The sequence below is a fragment of the Antechinus flavipes genome, chromosome 1 (genome assembly GCF_016432865.1).
Source record: "Antechinus flavipes isolate AdamAnt ecotype Samford, QLD, Australia chromosome 1, AdamAnt_v2, whole genome shotgun sequence".
NCBI lineage: Eukaryota > Metazoa > Chordata > Mammalia > Dasyuromorphia > Dasyuridae > Antechinus > Antechinus flavipes.
In genome coordinates this window covers 674413127-674432620 of record NC_067398.1, presented here as the reverse complement: position 1 = coordinate 674432620, position 19494 = coordinate 674413127, and the positions used below count along the sequence as shown (strand labels likewise).

Here is a 19494-nt window from a genome sequence, read left to right as displayed (position 1 = left end):
GCGGGTCCAGGAAATGACGTAAAAGAGCGCTCCGGAAGTGCTTCGGGACCGGTGCGCGAGGAGTTTCTCGAGCTTCGCTATAGTTCTCCTCAGCTGCCGACAGCGGTGGTGACGGTGACAGCGGCGGCGGCGGCGGCGGCGACGGCGGCGGCGGCGGAGAAAGAGGAGAAAAAGAAGGGAGAGGAGCCATGGTCAGTTTCGCGGAGCTGGGGCTGGCGTCGTGGCTGGTGGCGCAGTGTAAACAGCTGGGCCTGAAGCATCCCACGCCGGTGCAGCAGAACTGCGTCCCCGCCATTCTGGAGGGTGAGCGGCTTGTTCCCCCCGTCCTCCCTTTGGGGATCGATGAGAAGGCCCGAGTTGCGCTCCCATCTCCACTCCGAACATATGGAAGGCTTTCCTTCCCTGCCTCAGTTTTCTCACCTGTAAAATATCCCTAATGAGAGCACTTACTGTCGGGGCTGTAGGAAGGCTAAAATGAGATTATATCCATCTAGTGCTTTTCAAACCTTAAAAGGGCCATAGACTTGTTCCCTTCCTCCCTCAGCTACCATTCTGCAGCCTCCATGGGCGCTCCGTCTGCACCTCCCTCTGCCTCCCTTGCATCCCCTAATTTCTTCCACCTCTAGCTTGCCTCAGCCTTCCTCCTCCAGCGTGGTCTCCACCCTGCTCACTGCAATAGCCGACCCTTAGGTAGGACTTTCCCTGGGCCATCTGCCCATCCCTATAATAACATCTCTTGCGCCCAATCCGTGGGATAGTAATATCTGTTATTATACCGTCCTTTCCCCAGCTGGTTTCCCTTAAATATAATTATAATACATTTCTTTCCCTAGGTGACTTCTCTGTTCCCCATAATAATATAATATATAATATCAGACACTTACATAGCAGTTTTCCTGGGTGTTCTCCCTGATCCCTGTAATAATAATATCTGACCCTTAATATAGCACTTTTCCTAGGTGATTTCCCTGATCCTATGATAATATCTGATATCATATCGCTCTTTCTCTAGATGATTTCCCTGTTGCCCATAATAATATCAGACCCTTATATAGCGCTTTCCCTGGGTGATCTCCCTGATCCCTATAATAATATCTGGCACTTATATAGCACTTTCCCTGGGTGATCTCCCTAATCCTTATAATAATAATATGACACATAACATTTTCCTTGCATGATTTCCCTGATCTCTATAATAATTTTATACTTAAATAGCATTTTCCCCAGGTGATCTCGTTTAAGCCCTCAGTTCTTCAGCTTCTCCCTCTCATCACCTCAGTTCCCTTCCTCATTTCCTTCCATCTCCTCTGCACCCCAAATGCCTTACCTTTTATCTTTCTAGGTATTCTGTGGACTCTTCCTTGTGCTTGGCCCTTTCTCTCCCTTTATCCCTCTAAGAAGTGTCTTTCCCACCTTCAGATTCCCTCTCCTCCTTCATGGGCTTTAAATTTCTCCAGGCTCCTTCTGTCCGAGGTGGCAGCTAGCTGGTCCAGTGAAAAGAGACCTGGAGTGAGAATCAAGAGACCACCTAGATTTCACTTGATGGGATGCTTGGCGGTGCTGCAGAATTCCTGGGGTACCTGGAAAAGTTATTTCCCCTATGGAAGGTGGGGTGAATAATACATGCACTAATTCACAGGGGTGATATTAGAAATTGTATTTAAAATCACTTGGTAAAGTGCTATATAAACACAAGGTTATTGTTGTTGTTGTCTTAGGTCGAGACTGCATGGGATGTGCAAAGACTGGCAGTGGCAAGACCGCTGCATTTGTTCTGCCTATTCTGCAGAAATTGTCTGAAGACCCTTATGGCATTTTCTGTCTTGTACTAACACCCACCAGGTAAGGCTCACCTTTCTACTGTGAGTACCTTAACAAAGGACATTATGTATAGTATAGGAAAAATGGGATCCACTTTTGACAACAATTATTGTTCAGTCATTTCATTAATGTCTGACTCTCTGTGACTCCATGGTGCCTCTAGATAGCACAGTGCTATCATTATGAATGCTATTCCAGGAGTCAGTAAGATTCCTCTTCCTGAGTTCAAATCCAGCCTCAGACATCTACTAGCTGTGTGACTGAGCAAGTCACTTCACCCTTTATGCCTCAGTTTTCTCAATTGTAAAATAAGTTAGAAAAGGAAATGGCAAATTACTCATATATACCTTTGCCAAGAAAACCTTAATGGGGTCACAGAGAGTTAGACATGACTGAAAAAAGACTGAACAAAAAATGTACTATGTACCAACCACTGTGCTTAGGATAAAAAATAGTGGATAAAATAATCTCTGCTTCAGAAAGAGCTAGGGAGACACAGAGTATAAAGAAACTAGATAAAAAGTCATCATTTACAAAGTAGTTTGGCAGGGAGAGTACAGCCGTTGTGGAGATTAGAAAAGACTTTATATAGAAGGGGGTACTTGTACTGTGTTTTGAAGGAGGAGAGAACTTTTATGAAGTGGAGATTCAGGGAATTGCATTTCAGGCAGCTAAAGCAGGTTTCCTATGTAAGCAACAGAGAGAAGACTAGTTGTACTGTAGAATTTGGTAAAGGCAGTCATGGCTGATAAACTTGGAAAGACTGGTTGGGACAAGATTGTAAAGGGCTTTAAGTTATTTAAAAAGAGACATTCACTATATTCTAAAAGCAATACAAAGCTACTGTAGTTGATTAAGAAGCAAAATTTCTTTCAGCTTTCAGCTGTGCTTTTAAGGAGAGCCTCTTTAGCACCAGTATGTAGTGTGTATTAAAATGAGGAGAGGCGTGAGGCAGGGAGACCCATTAGGAGGCTTTGGCCATAATCTAGGCCTGAGGTGAGGAGGACCTGACCCGAGGCGGTAGCTGTGTGAGGAGAGAGAAGAGGAACATTGTGGAGGGAGAAACAGCAAGATTTGGGATCTGAGGGGTCAGGAAGAATGAGTAGTCAGGGAAAATCCTGAGCTTGTGAACCTAGGAGACAGGAAGGTACCTCTGACAGAAAAATATTGGGTTTGAGGTGGAAGCCTGGGGGGTCTGGGCATGACACAGACCCAAGGCATGGAGAGAAGAGAGCAGCTGAAGCCGTGGAAGGGAGGGAAGAAGTGAGCATTTATTAAGTGCCTAATGTGTGCCATTTTACAGTTGAGAAAACCAAATTAAGCAGAGGTAAGTGACTTTTCCAGGGACACACTGCTCTTACACAGCTGAGGCTGATTGGAACTCGGACTTAGGCCCAGCTTCATCTACATGAGGCCTGCATGAGAATCTCCGGATTCCTAAAGCTGATCAGGCCTCTCCTCCTCCTCCAATGACCCGAAAGTGAACCTTGTTTTTATCTTGTATCCTTTGATTGAGATTTCCCCATTCCTCATTCTCATAGACTGAACCTATTGGGCCTAAACCAGATTCAAGCCCCACCTTTTGTGCTCAATCATATTCATGGTTTGGGCTAGTCACTTAAACTCTGTGTGTTTCCTGATCTGTAAATTGAGGGAGTTAGCCCAGATAGCCTCTGAGATCCCTTTCAACTTAAAATCTATTTTCCTGTGACAGAATCTTATGGTATACTTTCAATTAGGAGTGGGAATATGGATGAGAAGTCCCCAAAGCAGACAGAGGAGTGATTAGAAAGATCTAAGGAAAACCATGAAAGAATACCCAGGAGAAGAGGGTCATATTAGTTGTAGCAAATGGTTTAAGGATAAGGATTGTAAAAGGTTCCTTAGGTCTGGCAAAAAAGAGATGGTAACTGTGGAGAGGAATTTTAATTTGTATGATGACATTTAATTTATATTTGTGTATTGATATCTATCAACAGATAGACCTTTAGTAAGCATTTTCTATACGTTCTAAGTATAGAGGTTAGAATTAAACATTCCCTGCTCTCAAGAGAGCTAACAGTTCAAGAATGGAGAGTGGGGAAACCACGTGCCTATCAATCAATAGATACAAAATAAAAACAAAGTTCACTTTTTAGGTCGTTGGAGGAGGAGGAGAGGCATGATCAGCTTTGGGAATTAGGAAACGTTTCATGTAGGCCTTTTGTAGCCTCTTGAGCTCATTAGTTGTTTGTTTTTTAATAGTGTTTTATTTTTATAAATACATATTGATCTGAATTTTGAAGAAAATTCAAAGTAGGGAGGTGTGTATTCCAGGCATGGGAGATTATCTGTGCATAGGCCTGGATGGGGAGGAGTTCTGTGTTCCAGGAATAGTGAGAAAGCCAGTTTGACTAAACTGCAGTGTCTGAAGGGCAGTAACCTATCGTCAGACTTGGAAAGCAGCTGGAGGCAAGGGATGAAGGGCCTTTACTGCTAAAATGGATATTCCTCCATTGTTTTGATCCCATTATTTTGATCCCAGGGATCCTAAGTAGCCACTAAGATGAATGAATGACAAGAATGACCTCGCTGACATGTGAGTTAGGAAAAGATAAGTTAGAGAGTCTGGAGACTGGCAGGAAGGAGGGAAAGGGGAGCCTGTACTAGGACATCAGTATGGGAGACATTGTGGAGCTCAGTGGGATAGACTTGGCCATTGATTAGTTATGGAGTAAATGGATCATGAGGAGTTAAGGATAACTTGGAGATTATAAATCCGGTTGACTGAAAGGACTATGGTGCTCTTGACAAAAATAGAAAAGTTCAGAAAGGAGGAAAGATTCTTTTTGGAGATGTTAAGTTTGAGGTCTGTATGTGATATTTCTTTTCAAAATATCCCATAGGCAATCACAGGCTTTTACTAAGCATTTATTTTACACCAGTCATAGTTTTAAATGTTAGAGAGATAAAGTAAAAAAGCAAAAATGGTTCCTGTCCACAAGGAGTTTTTATTTTGCTTGATAATTTACTCTCTGATCGGAGAACAAAGTGTTGGAATTAAATCCCAGTCAGAGAAGCTTGAATTTTAGTGGGCAGTAGAAATCCACTGAATATGTGTGAGCAGAGTAGGGACATAAACAGATTTATGAATAAGAAATAGCAGGGCATACCAAAAGTTTCAGTGTGCCTTAAAACCACATTTTACAAGTGGCTGAAAGGGAGGACATAAGGAGGCTTTTGTAGTCTACATCTATGGTAATGAGGACCTCTTCTGAGGGATTCATAATGAGAATGACAGAGACAACAGTTATGAATGGTGATATACAGGTGGAATTGATTGGACTTGGTAACTCCTTGGGTATAACAGGTGAGAAAGAGAGAAACTATGACTTAAAACATGGGGGGGGGGCGACTAGATACTTTCCCATGGTAGCACCCCACATATATAACAAGGTCATCACAGGTTCATGGAGTTGTCAAAGCCCTCTGACATCATCTAGTCCAACCCATTCCTCAATAGGAATCCCCACTGTAGCATCTTGGTGTCAGATTGCCATTTGACGCCATTTGGCACCTTTCAGGGCAGCCCATTCCACATTTAGACAACTTACCTTGCTAGCAACATTTTCCTGACATCCAGTCTAATATATCTCTTTGCAGCCTCTACTCATTGTATCTCAGATTATACAGAGTAAATCCGGTTCTTTTTCTACATCAGTTAGTCAATAAACAATTGTTAAGTCTCTACTATATGCCAGGTACTGTGCTAAGCAATGGGGATACAAAGAAAGGTGACAGATACATCTGACAACCCTTCAAACAAATATTGTTCTCATCTTCTTTAATCTTCCTTTCTCCATCCTTTAACTGGTACTTGTGTGGTTTAGTGTCCAGTCTGCTAGCCATCTTGATGTTCCTAGTTTGAATCACTGACTGATTTGTCCATATCCTTCATGTGGTGAGTAAAAAAAGACAGGATCTAAAATGGAATCTTAGATGATCAGAGATGAAAAATTCTTCCTCGGATAGCTTCCATTCTACAGGAGTAGGAGATGGAGATAATATATCCATATAATAATATAATATAATATAATAAAAATGACAATGGAGAGAAAGAGATGGAAGAAAAACTATCATGAAGAAAGAATTCAAAGGGCTTACTCAATAGAGTGTGTGAGAAATATAGGGAAGAGTCACTTGGGTCTCTGGTCTGGGTCACAGAATTGGTAATGGTGTCAACCAGAAATAGATGGCTTTGGTGAGGTTGCAGGGACAGAAATGGAGAGGTGGTTTCTATTTTGTACCTGTTGAACTTAAGATAGAAGAGGAACATCCAGAAGTACAGTCATCTTCAGGGGGAGATCAAGGGGCTACACAGACAGGCTTGGAAGTCATCTCTATAGAGCTAGGATAACTGAACCCATAGGAACATCAGAGATCAGCAGAAGGACAGAGAAAGAAGAGAAGACAGGGGTAGAGACTTACTGGTGAGAGGAGGAAGAAAACAAAGCTAAGAGAGTATAGAATGGCCATGAGAGAACAGTGTCATGAGTGCCAAGAAAAAGATATTCAGGAGAGAATCGGCTAAAGAAAGGATGATAAGGGTCTGAGAAAAGATCATTGGCCATGTCAAAGGGAGATAGGGTAGCTAGATGGCCCAGGAGAGAGACAAATAGAGATGTGCTGGGTCTAGGCAGTTCAAATCCAGCCTCAAGGGGCCTCTAGATGGCGCAGTGAATGGAGCACCAGCTCAGGAGTCAAGAGGACCTGAATTCAAATTTGGCCTCAGATATTTAATGTGATCTAGCTGTGTGACTCCAGGCAAATCATTTAACCCCAATTGCATCACCAAAAATTAAATCTAGTCTCAGACACTAACTAGCTTTGTGACCTTGGTTACATTACTTTACCCTGTGTGCCTCAGTTTCCTCATCTGTAAAATAACTGGAAAAGAAAACAGCAAATTCTGCCAAGAAAACCGCAAATGGTGTCACCAAGAATACAACTATGCAACCACAACAAATAAGGGAAAATCTAGTGGGCTTAGTTTTGATCATATTACCAAAGGAGGGAGTTAAAAAAAGAAGAGGCCCAAAGACTGATCATATTAAGGGATCAGAAAGATTAGGAGGGAGAGGAATACATTTATCTCTGAAATCAAGAAAACAAAGAGAATCCATAAAATAAATCTACATAAATCATTAGCATTCCATATGTTACCAGTAAAGCCCAGCAGGAAAGATACAAAAAGAAATTCCATCTAAAATAACTGTAGATAATATAAAATATTTGGGAATCTACCTGCTAAGACAAAGCCAGGAACTATATGAACATAGTTACAAAACACTTTCCACACAAAGTTAGCTCTAAATAATTGGAAGACTATCAAGTACTCATGGGTAGGCTGAACTAATAAAAATGACAATTCTACCTAAATTAATCTACTTATTCAGTGCTATACCAGTTAAACTGCCAAGAAATTATTTCATAGAGCTAGAAAAAAATAACAAAATTCATCTGGAAGGGCAAAAGATCAAGAATTAATGAAAAAAAATACAAATGAAGGTGACCCAGCTGTATCAGATTTAAAACTGTATTATAAAACAGTAGTCATCAAGACTTTGGTATTGGCTAAGAAATAGAGTTAGTTCATGTAAAGGACTGCTTGCCATCTGGGGGAGGGGGTGGAGGGAAGGAGGGGAAAAATCGGAACAGAAGTGAATGCAAGGGATAATGCTGTAAAAAATTACCTGGCATGTGTTCTATCAATAAAAAGTTATTAAAAAAAAAAAAAAGAAATAGAGTTAGTTGATCAGTGGAATAAGTTAGGCTCACAAGACATAGTAGTCAGTGACTATAGCAATCTCACATTTGATAAACCCAAGGACTCCAGCTTCTGGGGTAAGAACTCGCCGTTTGACAAAAATTCTTGGGAAAATTGGAAAACATATTGGCTGGCATTGACCAGCACCCTACACCCTATATGAAGAAAAGATCGAAATGGGTTCATGATTTAGACATAAAGGGTGATACTATAAGCAAATCAGGAGAACAAGGAACAGTCTACTTCTCAGATCTGTGGAGAAGGAAAGAATTTATGGCTAAAAAAAGTACAGGAGAACATTATGAGATACAAAATGAATGTGATTATATTAAATTGAATATTTTTGGACAAACAACCAATATAAGCCAAGATTGGAAAGGAAGCAGAAAACTGGGGGAAAAATTTTACATCCAAGGGTTCTGATAAAGCCTCATTTCTAAAATATATAGAAAGTTGACTTAAATTTATAAGAATACAAGCTATTTTCCAACTGATAAATGATCAAAGGATATGAATAGACAATTTTCAGATGAAGAAAATAATCATGAAAAAAATGCTCTAAATCACTATTGATTAGAGAAATGCAGATTAAAACAACTGAGGTGCCACTATACATCTCTCAGATTGGCTAAGATGACAGGAAAAGATAATGGTAAATGTGGGAAAGGATGTGGAAAAACTGGGACACTAATACATTGTCGGTGGAATTGTAAGCAGATTCAGCCATTCTGGAGAGCAATTTGGAACTAAGCCCAAAAGGCTATCAAACGGTGCATACCCTCTAGCAGTGTCTCTACTGGGCTTGTATCCCAAAAAGATCTTAAAGGACAGAAAGGGACTCACATGCACAAATGTTGTAACAGCTCTTTTTTGGGGCTGTTTGTTGTTTGGGAACTAGGAACTTAGTGGATGCCCATTACTTGAAGAATGACTGAATAAGTTATGGTATCTGAATGTTAAGGAATATAATTGTTCTTTAAGAAATGATAAGCAGAAGGATTTCTGAAAGGTCTGGAGAGACATGAACTGATGCTGAGTAAAGTGAGCAGAACCAAGAGAACATTGTACACGGCAACAAGAAGATTATGTGATGATCAATTCTGATGGACGTGGATCTTTTCAACCATGAGGTGATTCAGGCCAATTCCAACAGACTTGTGATGGAGAGAGAGCCATCTGCATCCAGTGAGAGGACTGTGGGGACTGAATATAGACCACAACATAGTATTTTCACTGTTTTTATTGTTGTTTGTTGTTTTTTTTTTTTTCATTTTTTCCCCTTTTCATCTGATTTTTCTTTGATAAATGTGGAAATATGTTTAGAAAAATTGCACATGTTTAAACTGTATTGGATTACTTTAAGGGAGAAGGATTGGGGGAAGAGGGAGAGAAAAACGTGGTACACAAGGTTTGCAAGGGTTAATGTTGAAAACTATCTTTGCATGTATTTTGAAAGTAAAAAGCTATTATTAAAAATTAAAAAACAAACAAACAAAAATAAAGAATACCCAGCAGAAGGGAGAGGTGAGCAGTGTTATAGGCTGCAAATGAATCCTGTGGAACTAGGACTGAAAAGAGGGCCCTGTGGTTGGCGATGAGGATCCTACTTGGGAATTGTTGAGAAAGCTATTACAGGAGAGGGTGAGGGAAAGGACTTGGCAGGCTTTTGCCTTTGACAGGCAAGTGGGTCTCTACCTCACAAGCAAGGTAGAGAAAAAGTGAAAAGATAGAGAAAATTCTTATCTGAAAGTCCGGTGGCTAAGGTGGAGAGAGAGATGAAATTTTAAAAAGCAGAGGAAGACTGGAGATCATAGAAGTATTAAAGTGTTATTAGGCAGATGAAAAGGAGCCAGAGAAAGAAAAGGCAAAAACAGTTTTCTCATTGTAAAATGGGAATAATGATACTTACATGATCTTACCTAAAATGATTCTTTTGGAATCAAATAGTCATGAGGCATTATATAAAATGTAAGCTCTCAATGCTAATTTTTTCTTAAATTTGATTTTGTTTTCAGTTCTCTCTCCTCTCCCTCCACTGAGAACAGAAGAACAACAAAACTCATTACAAATATATAGAATCAAGCAAAACAAATTCTCACATTGGCTGTGTCTTTAAAAAAATATTCTTCAATCTGAACTCTAGGTTCTCTGTCTAAAGTGGGCAGCATGTTTTATTAGAAGCACTTTGGAACAGTAGTTTATCATTGTGTTTTTTGTCTTTCTAATATTGTTATTATATAATTCTCAGTTGATCTTTGCTGAGGTTAGGGGCACAGGATCCCCTTAAAGGTGAAAAGTTATACCTCAAACTTTTATTTTCAATAATTCTGATTATATTTAACATGCAAAACAAGTGAAACAACACACTGCACCCATAGAACAGTTGTAGTCTTTATTTGAGAGAGATGAGTATTTTGCACACTTTGCAGAGTCTTCACAGCCACTTCTCCATCAAAGAACAAGGAGAAATGTGGGAGAGTCATGTGACTTGAGTCTAAATGGTAGACAAACCTAGAGGAAGCATTCCCAAAGAGAATGCATGGGTTGTAGTTCTTTAGCACACTGAAACTTTTAACAAAATTTTCCTTTGTATATTTATGGTGGTAAATGATAAAATAGATGAATATTAATAAAATGGATTAGTAACAATTTATGCGTTCATGACTTTAAAGTTTTTTAAAGTTTTCTTTATATGTGCATGTTAGCCTATGATTTTCTACAGTATGTGACAAATCTCCAAAAATTCCCACTTGATTATCAGTGGCCAACTTGAGAATGTTCAGATGACTGATTTTCTTAGTACTGCTCACTTTACTTTGTATCTCTTCATATAATTTTCCTAGATTTCTCTGAAGCCATTCTGTTTCCCTTCATCATTTCTTTACAGAATTGCATTCATATATCACCAGCTAACGTTTGTCCTCCATTTGATGAGCACTCCTTCAGTTTCTAGCTCTTTGAAGCTATAACTTGAAGAGCTGCTATAAATATTTGTGTTTGTTTGGGTCATTTTTTTATATCTTTGTTGTTGTTTTTTTAGGGCACAGACCAAATAATGGTATTTCTAGGTCAAAAAGTATGCATAATTTAGTAGCTTTGGGGGCATAATTCTAAATTGCTTTCCAGAATGGCTAAACCAGTTCATAATTCCACCAGCAGTTCATTAATGTTGCTGTTTTCCCATAGCTCCTTCAGCATTTGTAAATTTTTTTGGGTCATCTTTGACATTCTCATGGGTATAAGTAGTACCTCAGATTTGTTTTAATTTGTATTTCTCTATTAATGATTTATAGTATTTTTTTCTTATGGCTATTGATAGATTGTATTTCTTCCTCTGAAAACCTATTCATAAACTGAACATTTATCAATTGGGAAATAGCTTTTATTTTTATAAATGAGATCTTTATCAGAGAAATTTGCTGCAAACATTTTTTCCCATTTCCTTCTACTTTTATAGCTGCAGTTGGTTTTTTTGTGTGTAAAAACTTAGAAATTTTGTGTTATCAAATTGTCCCTTTTATCTCCTGTGACCCTCTCTATCTCTTTTTTTGATTATGAACTCTTTCCCTCTTCATAGAACTGACAGGTAATTTTTTCCATGCTGCTCTAATTTGCTTCCAGTGTTGACCTTTATGTCTAAAGTATGTACCTACTATTTTTCTTTCTCTGGTGCCCTGATCCCCTGTCTTACTGCTCAAAGCTGAGCTGTACCATGGAAATCCAACATAGTAAAAATCTTCTGACTTGGACCCTTGGGAGCAGTGAATAGGGAAGTTATCTAGTCAGCTCTGAAAAGTCTCCCATCCTCCGGCTGTCATGACTCCCTCTTCACAAAGGCCTGGTCTTTGGTGACTAGGCAGCACTTCATTATCTGAGCAGAAACACTCTGAATTGCACACTCTCAGAGGCCATCTAAATCCAGACTGTGCTTGAACATTATCCCTGATGCAGAAGCCCACATCTTTCTGAGGCTATCCAGTATACTTCTCAACAACTTTCAGAGGAAGTTTTTTTTTTTTCTTTTGAGCCCAAATCTGTCTCTAGAACTTCTGTTTTTCCTGGTTCTGTCCACAAGGCCAAATCAAATGAGGTTGAAGGTCTTCTACATGACAGCCTTTTGATTACTTGAAGGCTCTAATTTTTTGTTGTCTTCTAAGTCTCTCCAGTTTCTTAGACACCCAGGTGTAGTCTACCAAGGGATCCTTATCATCCTCAGACTCTTGGATGTGCTGCAGCTTGTTAATGATCTTCTTAAAACACAGTGTCCAGAGTTGAACACAGTGCTCTAGATAGGGCCTGAACAGGGATACTCAGCTTCCAAAGGCTAAGGTAGCATTAGCCTTTTTTCATTATCATTGTGCATTTTTCATATAAATGTGATCCTCTGCTATTACTTGACGTCTGCTAACTTTCACTTACGTTGAGTGATAATCAAGCTTTCCCTGTTTTGTATAGTCCTTCCTAGTTGCTTTTTTTTTTTTTTTTTGACCAAGACTTTGCTTTGAATACTTGTTAAGTTTCATCTTTTCAACTCTTGGTCATCATTCCAGCCTGATAAAGCACTAGAAAAGTAACACTGTGGGATACGAGGTGCTTTCTCTGGACTCTTTGCTGAAAGTAATACAAAGCAAAGAAAAAATGAAACTATAGATTCACTGAGACCCAAGGAAAGTTTAGGTTGTCAATCTGAAGACCGAGAAGACTTAGAAAGATAAAATATGGAAAACACTATATGTTAGGGATTATCAGTTGTAGTATTAAAAAAAATAGGAAAGTTCTTTGCCATTAGGATGAATAATCATAAAACCAAAATGATATGTGTAATATTATAACAGTTGTTATAGATAATATAAAATATACAATAGTGGGACCCTCGAAGAACTGATTGAAATCAATAGAAATAATAGACATTTGGATGTTCTTTATCATATATTAATTTTAGATGTACCTACAAAATAATTTTCTGCTAAAGAATTACAAAGAGACTTTTGCCAATAACCCCTTAAACCTTCTCAACCAGATCACTGCTCCTCTCATCAGTTTCTGTCCCCAGCATGAGGGGATTGGAGTGGATAATCTTTAATGTTCCCTGAAACTTTGAGATTATTTGTCTATGCAAAACCAGGTTTCTCCACATGCATACCTGGGGAAACCTGGGGTATACCACGTCTTGTACTTTGGAGTATTTAAGCAACATTTTCCTGTGCCTTAAGGATCATGCTTGGCTCTCTGTTACTTATCGTATCCTTGATTACTAAAGTTATGGATAGCATCCTTCTCAGATTTGAGGAGAACAGAGCTGAGCTGAAAGGCCCAACCGACACACTGCCTAAGGTAGCGTGGCTTCAAACAGCTTGACACACTGAAACACGAGGCTGGAGCTAATCAGATGAAATTTGTTGGGGATGATAATTAAAAACTCAACCTCTCAGGTACAAAATGGAGAACAGCAGGGATTTGAGTGGACTATTAACTGACCTGTGGGAGGTGCTTCTTAGGAGGGATGTTAATAAACTGAGGCATGATCATCAATCAGGTGACCAGAACAGAGTCTCAATACTTTGCTCAGATTGGCTGAAGATGGAATGGTTGCCTAGACAAGAGAAGGCATGCTAACTGACCTTGAGCAGTTGGCTGTCCCATGAAGCAAAGACTAGACTTACTCTGTTCGACTCTGAGAGCACTAGGTGCAAGTTACAAAGAAACAAACTGAGGCTAGATGTAAGGAAGACTACCAGCTGAGCAGGCTTTCTTGGTAAGGGATGAACTCCTTCCCAGAAGGGATTGCAGTTTTGCCAGTCATCTGTAAAGAAGATTCCTGTTCAGGTAGGGATTGGAGCGTCCTCTCATCTCTGACTCCATGTTATTTAAGATAGTCTTGGACATGTAATAGGAGTCAAGAAAATTAATGTGGGCTCAATGCCCAATCAACATGAGAGAATGTGGTTGATGGTAGTCTTAGAATTAGGAAGCTCTACGTTCACCCTCATCCCTTCCTTGTCACTAGCTGTATGACCATTATGGGTAAGTCAGTCAATTTAAGTGCTGTGTACAATGTGCCAGGTTTGTGCTAAGCACGAAGAATAAAAATATGAAAAAGAAACAGTCTTTGTTCTCAGTTTTCTCATCATTAAAATGGAAATAAGAATACCTTTAGTATCTACTTCAAAGAGTTTTTTTCAGGATTAAATAAGATATGAGTAATAGTTTCCAAAGCACTATTTAGTTGTAATTTGGTGATGGGATTTTGTCTTGCAGGGAACTGGCCTATCAAATTGCCGAGCAGTTCCGTGTTCTTGGGAAGCCATTGGGCCTGAAGGAATGTATCATTGTTGGGGGAATGGGTATGTAAACCCAGGCTCAGCTATTTTTCTAAGTAACTCTCAGTTGTGAAACAGAGACTGCTGCCTTGGGGAAGGGTCTCTTTGAGTCCTGTTAGTCACTTTTCTACTTTCCCTTCCTTGCTCTGGATGCCTACAGATATGGTAGCTCAGGCCCTGGAACTGTCCCGTAAACCCCATGTGGTCATTGCGACACCAGGCCGTCTGGCTGATCACCTCCGAAGCTCCAGTACCTTTAACATTAAGAAGATCCGCTTTTTGGTAAGCTCTGACTTAGCTCTTTCAGCTCTCCCCCTTCTTTCTAGTCTGGGACTTCTGGGGGTCTCCATTCATGGGGAAGAGAGAAACTTCCCATCAGGCCTTTGAGAAGTTGTCATCCATTGCCTCCTGGATGGAGAACTTGCCCACAGAACACATTGCATTCAGCGGGTGCTGCTTATGACGGGTTGGCCAGGGCCCTGTGGCAAGCCCTCCTCCCTCCAGAGCATCCAGACTCCCAGCCTGCTCCTTATTTCTCAGGGTCTGCCTCTACTTCCTACTCTTCAGTGGAGCTAAGGGTTTTCACACTCTGTCCCAGTCCTATTCCAAGGAATCCCGTGTGCCAACCCCAAAACCCCAGGGAAGGTGCTAACCATGCCCCATCTGTTGCCAGGTGATGGATGAAGCTGACCGGCTTCTGGAGCAGGGCTGCACAGACTTCACCAAAGACTTGGAAGTGATCTTTGATGCCGCACCAACCCAGCGACAGACACTCCTCTTCAGCGCCACCCTCACTGACACGTTAAAGGTTCTCCAGGGAATCGCTGCTAATAAGCCCTTTTTCTGGGAGGCCCAGACCGAGTGAGTGCCCCACCCCGCAGACATGACCCTGGGCTGCTGATCCCCATCTCCTGGCCTGATTGCCCCTTTCACATGCTCTGAAGGGCCCCATGTAGTGGGTCTGGCCTCATGGTAGCTGCTTCTCCCTCATCTCCCTGCAGCTCCTGGCTAGAAAACATGGCAGGAGGATGGTAGAATGGCAGGGATCCTGCTAGGTTCTGGGCTCCCACCTCAGCCTTGCCGCTGACATGACAGGAATTTAGGCAGGAAAGCATGTTCACACCTAGCTCCAGAGAATCTGGGTGGGTGAGGGAGCTGTGCCCCTTGGAGCTCAGACAGAGGGGCAGCAGCTCTGGAGGTGAAGGGACCCTCGTCCTGGTTGCTCTGGGTGTCTTCCTGGGGCAACTCCTTTCCAAGTGGCCTCCTCTGCCTTACCTCCAATAGAACCTTGCATTTCCCACCCTTAGGGTCCGCACAGTGGAGCAGCTGGACCAGCGCTACTTGCTGGTGCCTGAGAAAGTCAAGGACGCCTACCTTGTCCACCTGATCCAGACCTTCCATGATGAACATGCAGACTGGTCCATCATCATCTTCACCAGCACATGCAAGTAAGTCACAGGAGGTTATAGAGGCCGTACCCGGGTCACTTGACACTTTGCATGATGAGAAACTGGCAAGGAAGGAGCAGAGGTGGGGCTTGAACCCAGCCTTCAGCTTTGACTCTTCTCCCCTTACCATACTGCCTCTCCAAACATTACCCTGTCATTGAGACCCAGTGTACCTTCAGAAGGCTGTTTTTTCTTTTGAAGGACTTGCCAGATATTGAACATGATGCTGAGGAAATTCAACTTTCCTTCTGTTGCACTCCATTCCATGATGAAGCAGGTAAGCTGTTGGGTCTCCAGGCCCAGGCTGCTCCTCTCCATTAGGGCCCATGTGCCTGAACCGGAAAGATGCTGTCCCCCAACCAAGCCCTGGCTCCTCCCTTTTTCACGGTGCACTCTTAGTCGGGGTGGAGGGAGGCCCTGGGGCATGGAGGCCGGATAGAGATGGGGAACATGACTTTATGAGGCATCCTTTCTTCCTCAACAGAAAGCTCGTTTTGCTGCTTTGGCCAAATTCAAGTCTAGTGTCTATCGGATCTTGATTGCAACTGATGTGGCATCCCGGTAGGAGGGAAAAGACCTCAGGCTAACTCCATGCTTGGGCTCCCAGCCTCCTTTTAGCCTCTTTCCTACACACACTCAGGGCTGGGGGAAGGGCAGAGTGGAGAAGGGGTGAGGGGGAGGCCTGCTGTAGGAACAATAAGAAGGAGCTGGGGTTTCTTGATTTCTGGTAAGGACTTGGTAACTAATTCCTGTGACCTTGGCCAAGGGACTTCCCTTTCTGGGCTTCAATTTAGCCATCCATCAAATGAGGATAATAGTTCCTCCCCAACAGAATTGTCTAGTTTTTGGAGCTTTCATCCATTATCATATAAGTTATTATAGATGCTTTGAAAAGGGAGTAAGTGTATATTGTTTTTCTAATTTATACTTTAATATATTTAACATCTACTGGTCATCTTGCCGTCTAGGGGAGGGGGTGGGGGGAATGAGGGGAAAAATTGGAACAAAAGGTTTGGCAATTGTCAGTGCTGTAAAATTACCTATACATATAACTTGTAAATAAAAGGCTATTAAAAAGAAAAAGAAAAGGGAGTAAAGTGTTAGAAAAGAAGCTTTTATTTAGAGATATTTATTCTGATGATAACAAGGTTTTCGCCATGCTGTGACCTTCCTTGTTCTCATTCCCAGAGGCTTGGATATTCCCACAGTGCAGGTTGTCATTAACCACAACACCCCCGGCCTCCCTAAGATCTACATCCACCGAGTAGGGCGAACCGCCCGTGCAGGTGAGTACAGTAGGGTCTGAGGCAGGAACACCAAAGAGGTAGCCACTGGGGAGGACAGGATATATTGGGATGGACCACTTTTGAATCCCCTCAGCCCAGTGGGCCAGGCCTGTGTCTGCTGTACTGGATGGACTTGGGCCATGTGAGCAGTGGCCCCCAACCAACCTAGGAAGCCCTGCAGATACCAGAAGGAGAGGGAAAAGCCCCTTGGATTCTTGGGCTGGAAAAGGCAGGGAGCAGAAGTGCCTCCCATCCCTCTATGGTGACTCCCCTTGGCTTCCTCTCAGGACGTCACGGCATTGCCATCACACTTGTGACTCAGTATGACATCCACCTACTACACGCCATCGAGGAAGAGATCAGTAAGTAACGCCCCAGATTTGCTTGGCTCTGCCCCCCTGTGGGCTCCAGCATCCTTCTCAGCCCTGATCCCTAGGAAGGAGCCAGAGCTCCCTGGGGAGTGCTCTCAGTGCCCCTGACCCTGCCCTTGCTCTCTGTCCCCTGCAGAGAAGAAGTTGGATGACTTCAATGTGGAAGAGGCCAAAGTCCTCAAAATTCTCACCCAGGTCAACGTGGTCCGAAGAGAGTGCGAGATTGTGAGTGTGCACAGCAGCTGGGGAGGGGGGGGAGGGGGAGGCTTTTGACACCGTCCTGGGGCTCAGCGTGGGGGGCTCATCCGGAGTCACAGAGATAGATGTGAACTAGCCTCATTGTAAAGAGATGAAGGGGGTTCACCCGGGCTCAGCTTCTGGTCCTGCCCTTTACTAGCTGTGTGCCCTGGGGAGAGTGCCCGCATGGCCTGTTTCTCCATTTGTAGAATGAGATTTGATGGAGACGAGTTGTTTTCTGAAGTCTCTGCCAACCCTGATTTTTGGTGCTTCTAATTCTCTTACTGCACCCCAAGGATAAAGAAGGGAGGTTCATGAAGACTCCAGGGTATCTCTCTTGCCCCTAACCCTGTCCTTCTGATGCTTCCTTCAACTCTTTCCTCCCTAGAAACTGGAAGCCACAGACTTTGATGAGAAGAAAGAGATCAATAAGAGGAAGCAACTGATCCTAGAGGGGAAGGTAAGTGCCTCTGGGACCAGTGGGGGGGGAGGGGTGGACCAGAAGCCGGGCAGGCTGGCATGTGACACGGCTCTGCAGGACCCAGACCTGGAGGCCAAGAGGAAGGCAGAGCTGGCCAAGATCCGGCAAAAGAATAAGCAGTTTAAGGATAGAGTGATGCAGACAATGCAGAGGCGGGTGGCCTTGAAAATGAAGAGGAAACAGCAGCAGCAGGAGCAGCAGCAGCAGGAGCAGGACCAGAAGCAGCAGCAGCAGAAACAGAAGAAGCTGAAGCAGAAACTGAAGCAGCGCAAGCAGCAGCTGCTGCTGCCACCAACAACCAAGGGCAAGAAATGAGGACCCACTTTCAGACCTGCCCAGAGCAGGTTCTGGGACCAGGACACCCCCCACCCCTCCTTTGCACAATGATGGGATGGGGCCAGGCAGCTAAAGGGTGCCTGGATCCCCTGCAGGTGTTGCTTTTGACCAGCTTACAATAAAAAGTATTGATTTGTACAGTGTGTGAATTACATACACACAGCGCCTCTCCAGCCCTTTTGGCACTTATAGGAGCAGGAGGAAGGATGGGCAATGTGGGGATGGGGTTGGGGGAACAGGAAGAACCCCAGACCGGGAAGTAACAGGCTTCCCTGACTCAGTGCCACCATGGTCAAGGCTCTTCTCTCTAGGCCTTAGTATAGTCCTTCGGAAGCTGAGTAACCTTGCTCCTGGGTTTATCCCCCAAAGGCAGAAACAAAGGCTTAGTGTGTACCAAAAGATGGGAAACAGCAGGCGGCTGGCATCTGGGAATGGCTGGACAAACTGCTGTCATCATAAATCACTGTCGTTTCTGTGTGGGTTACCAAGTGCCACACTCTGCTATGTGCTTTGGTTATTACCTCACTGTTCCTCACAATCACCTCGCAAGTACTTGCTGTTAGTATCCCTCTTTCACAGCTGAAGAAACCAAGGCAGTAGTGAAGGATGGACTCAGGGTGACAGAGCTCACTTGTATCCAAGATCACTTTTGAACTCAGGTTTTGATGACTTCAGGCACAGAACTCTAATCTCTGCACCTCCCAGCTCCCCATGTGGATGGAATGGAACATTATTTGCAGAAATGACGGAGAATTGAGAAGCACAAGGATGATGTATGTGTAGAACCAAATCAACAAAATAACCAAAAGTACAACATAAGGAAAAAAACTGCTATCAATTAGAAAATCATTAAAAAGTAGACATGGCCAATAGTGATCCTAGAGATGAAGGAATTGAAAAATCCCCCTTTCACGTGGCAAAGGTGTCTAATGGAAGATCCTATCTTCCTTGGGATGCAGTCAAAGGGAAAAGGCTCACTTTGTAGAAATTAAAGACATCATTAAAACTTGCTGAAAAGATATTGAGTGTGTTGGACCAGAGAGTAGCTCACCATCTTTGTGGAACGTCATCTCTTTGACCATCAGATCTGCAAAACTTCTGATCCCTTTCTCAATAGTTTTTAAGTATAGGCAAAATTACCCAGAAAAATTAATTCTCTTGAAATAAAACTGGAATTTTCCCCATGTTCATGGCCCCAAGGTTAAGAACTCTTGGACTAGTTGGTTTTCTATGTTCTTCCAGTCAGATTCATTTCGGGGAGTGGTTGAGGATGGAAGTTGGTTATTGCCCAGGATGGCACTACCCAGGGGACAATGAAAACAGTATCTTGGGATCCTTTGTGGGAGAGGCTGCAACTAGCCCCAAAGCCCCTTGAGTGCAAAGTGTGC

General features: G+C 42.6%; 1 protein-coding gene across 3 annotated transcripts; it reads left to right on the top strand.

Annotated features, from left to right (window-relative positions):
* The first annotated feature begins 56 nt into the window (after nucleotides 1-56).
* On the top strand, nucleotides 57-18244 carry DDX49 (DEAD-box helicase 49). Of its 3 annotated transcripts, XM_051972294.1 has the most exons (14): nucleotides 232-303; nucleotides 1458-1607; nucleotides 1719-1842; nucleotides 13886-13971; nucleotides 14108-14229; nucleotides 14621-14808; nucleotides 15255-15395; nucleotides 15597-15672; nucleotides 15880-15956; nucleotides 16584-16681; nucleotides 16969-17043; nucleotides 17189-17277; nucleotides 17678-17749; nucleotides 17828-18244. In XM_051972294.1, the coding sequence occupies exons 2-14, from the start codon at nucleotides 1601-1603 to the stop codon at nucleotides 18083-18085; spliced, it is 1413 nt and encodes a 470-aa protein (XP_051828254.1). In that variant the 5' UTR covers nucleotides 232-303; nucleotides 1458-1600; the 3' UTR covers nucleotides 18086-18244. The 3 variants fall into 3 exon arrangements, with proteins under 3 accessions (XP_051828255.1, XP_051828253.1, XP_051828254.1); XM_051972293.1 differs by lacking the exon at nucleotides 1458-1607 and having other exon boundaries at nucleotides 89-303; XM_051972295.1 differs by lacking the exons at nucleotides 1458-1607; nucleotides 17678-17749; nucleotides 17828-18244 and having other exon boundaries at nucleotides 57-303; nucleotides 16776-17043.
* The last annotated feature ends 1250 nt before the right edge of the window (nucleotides 18245-19494 follow it).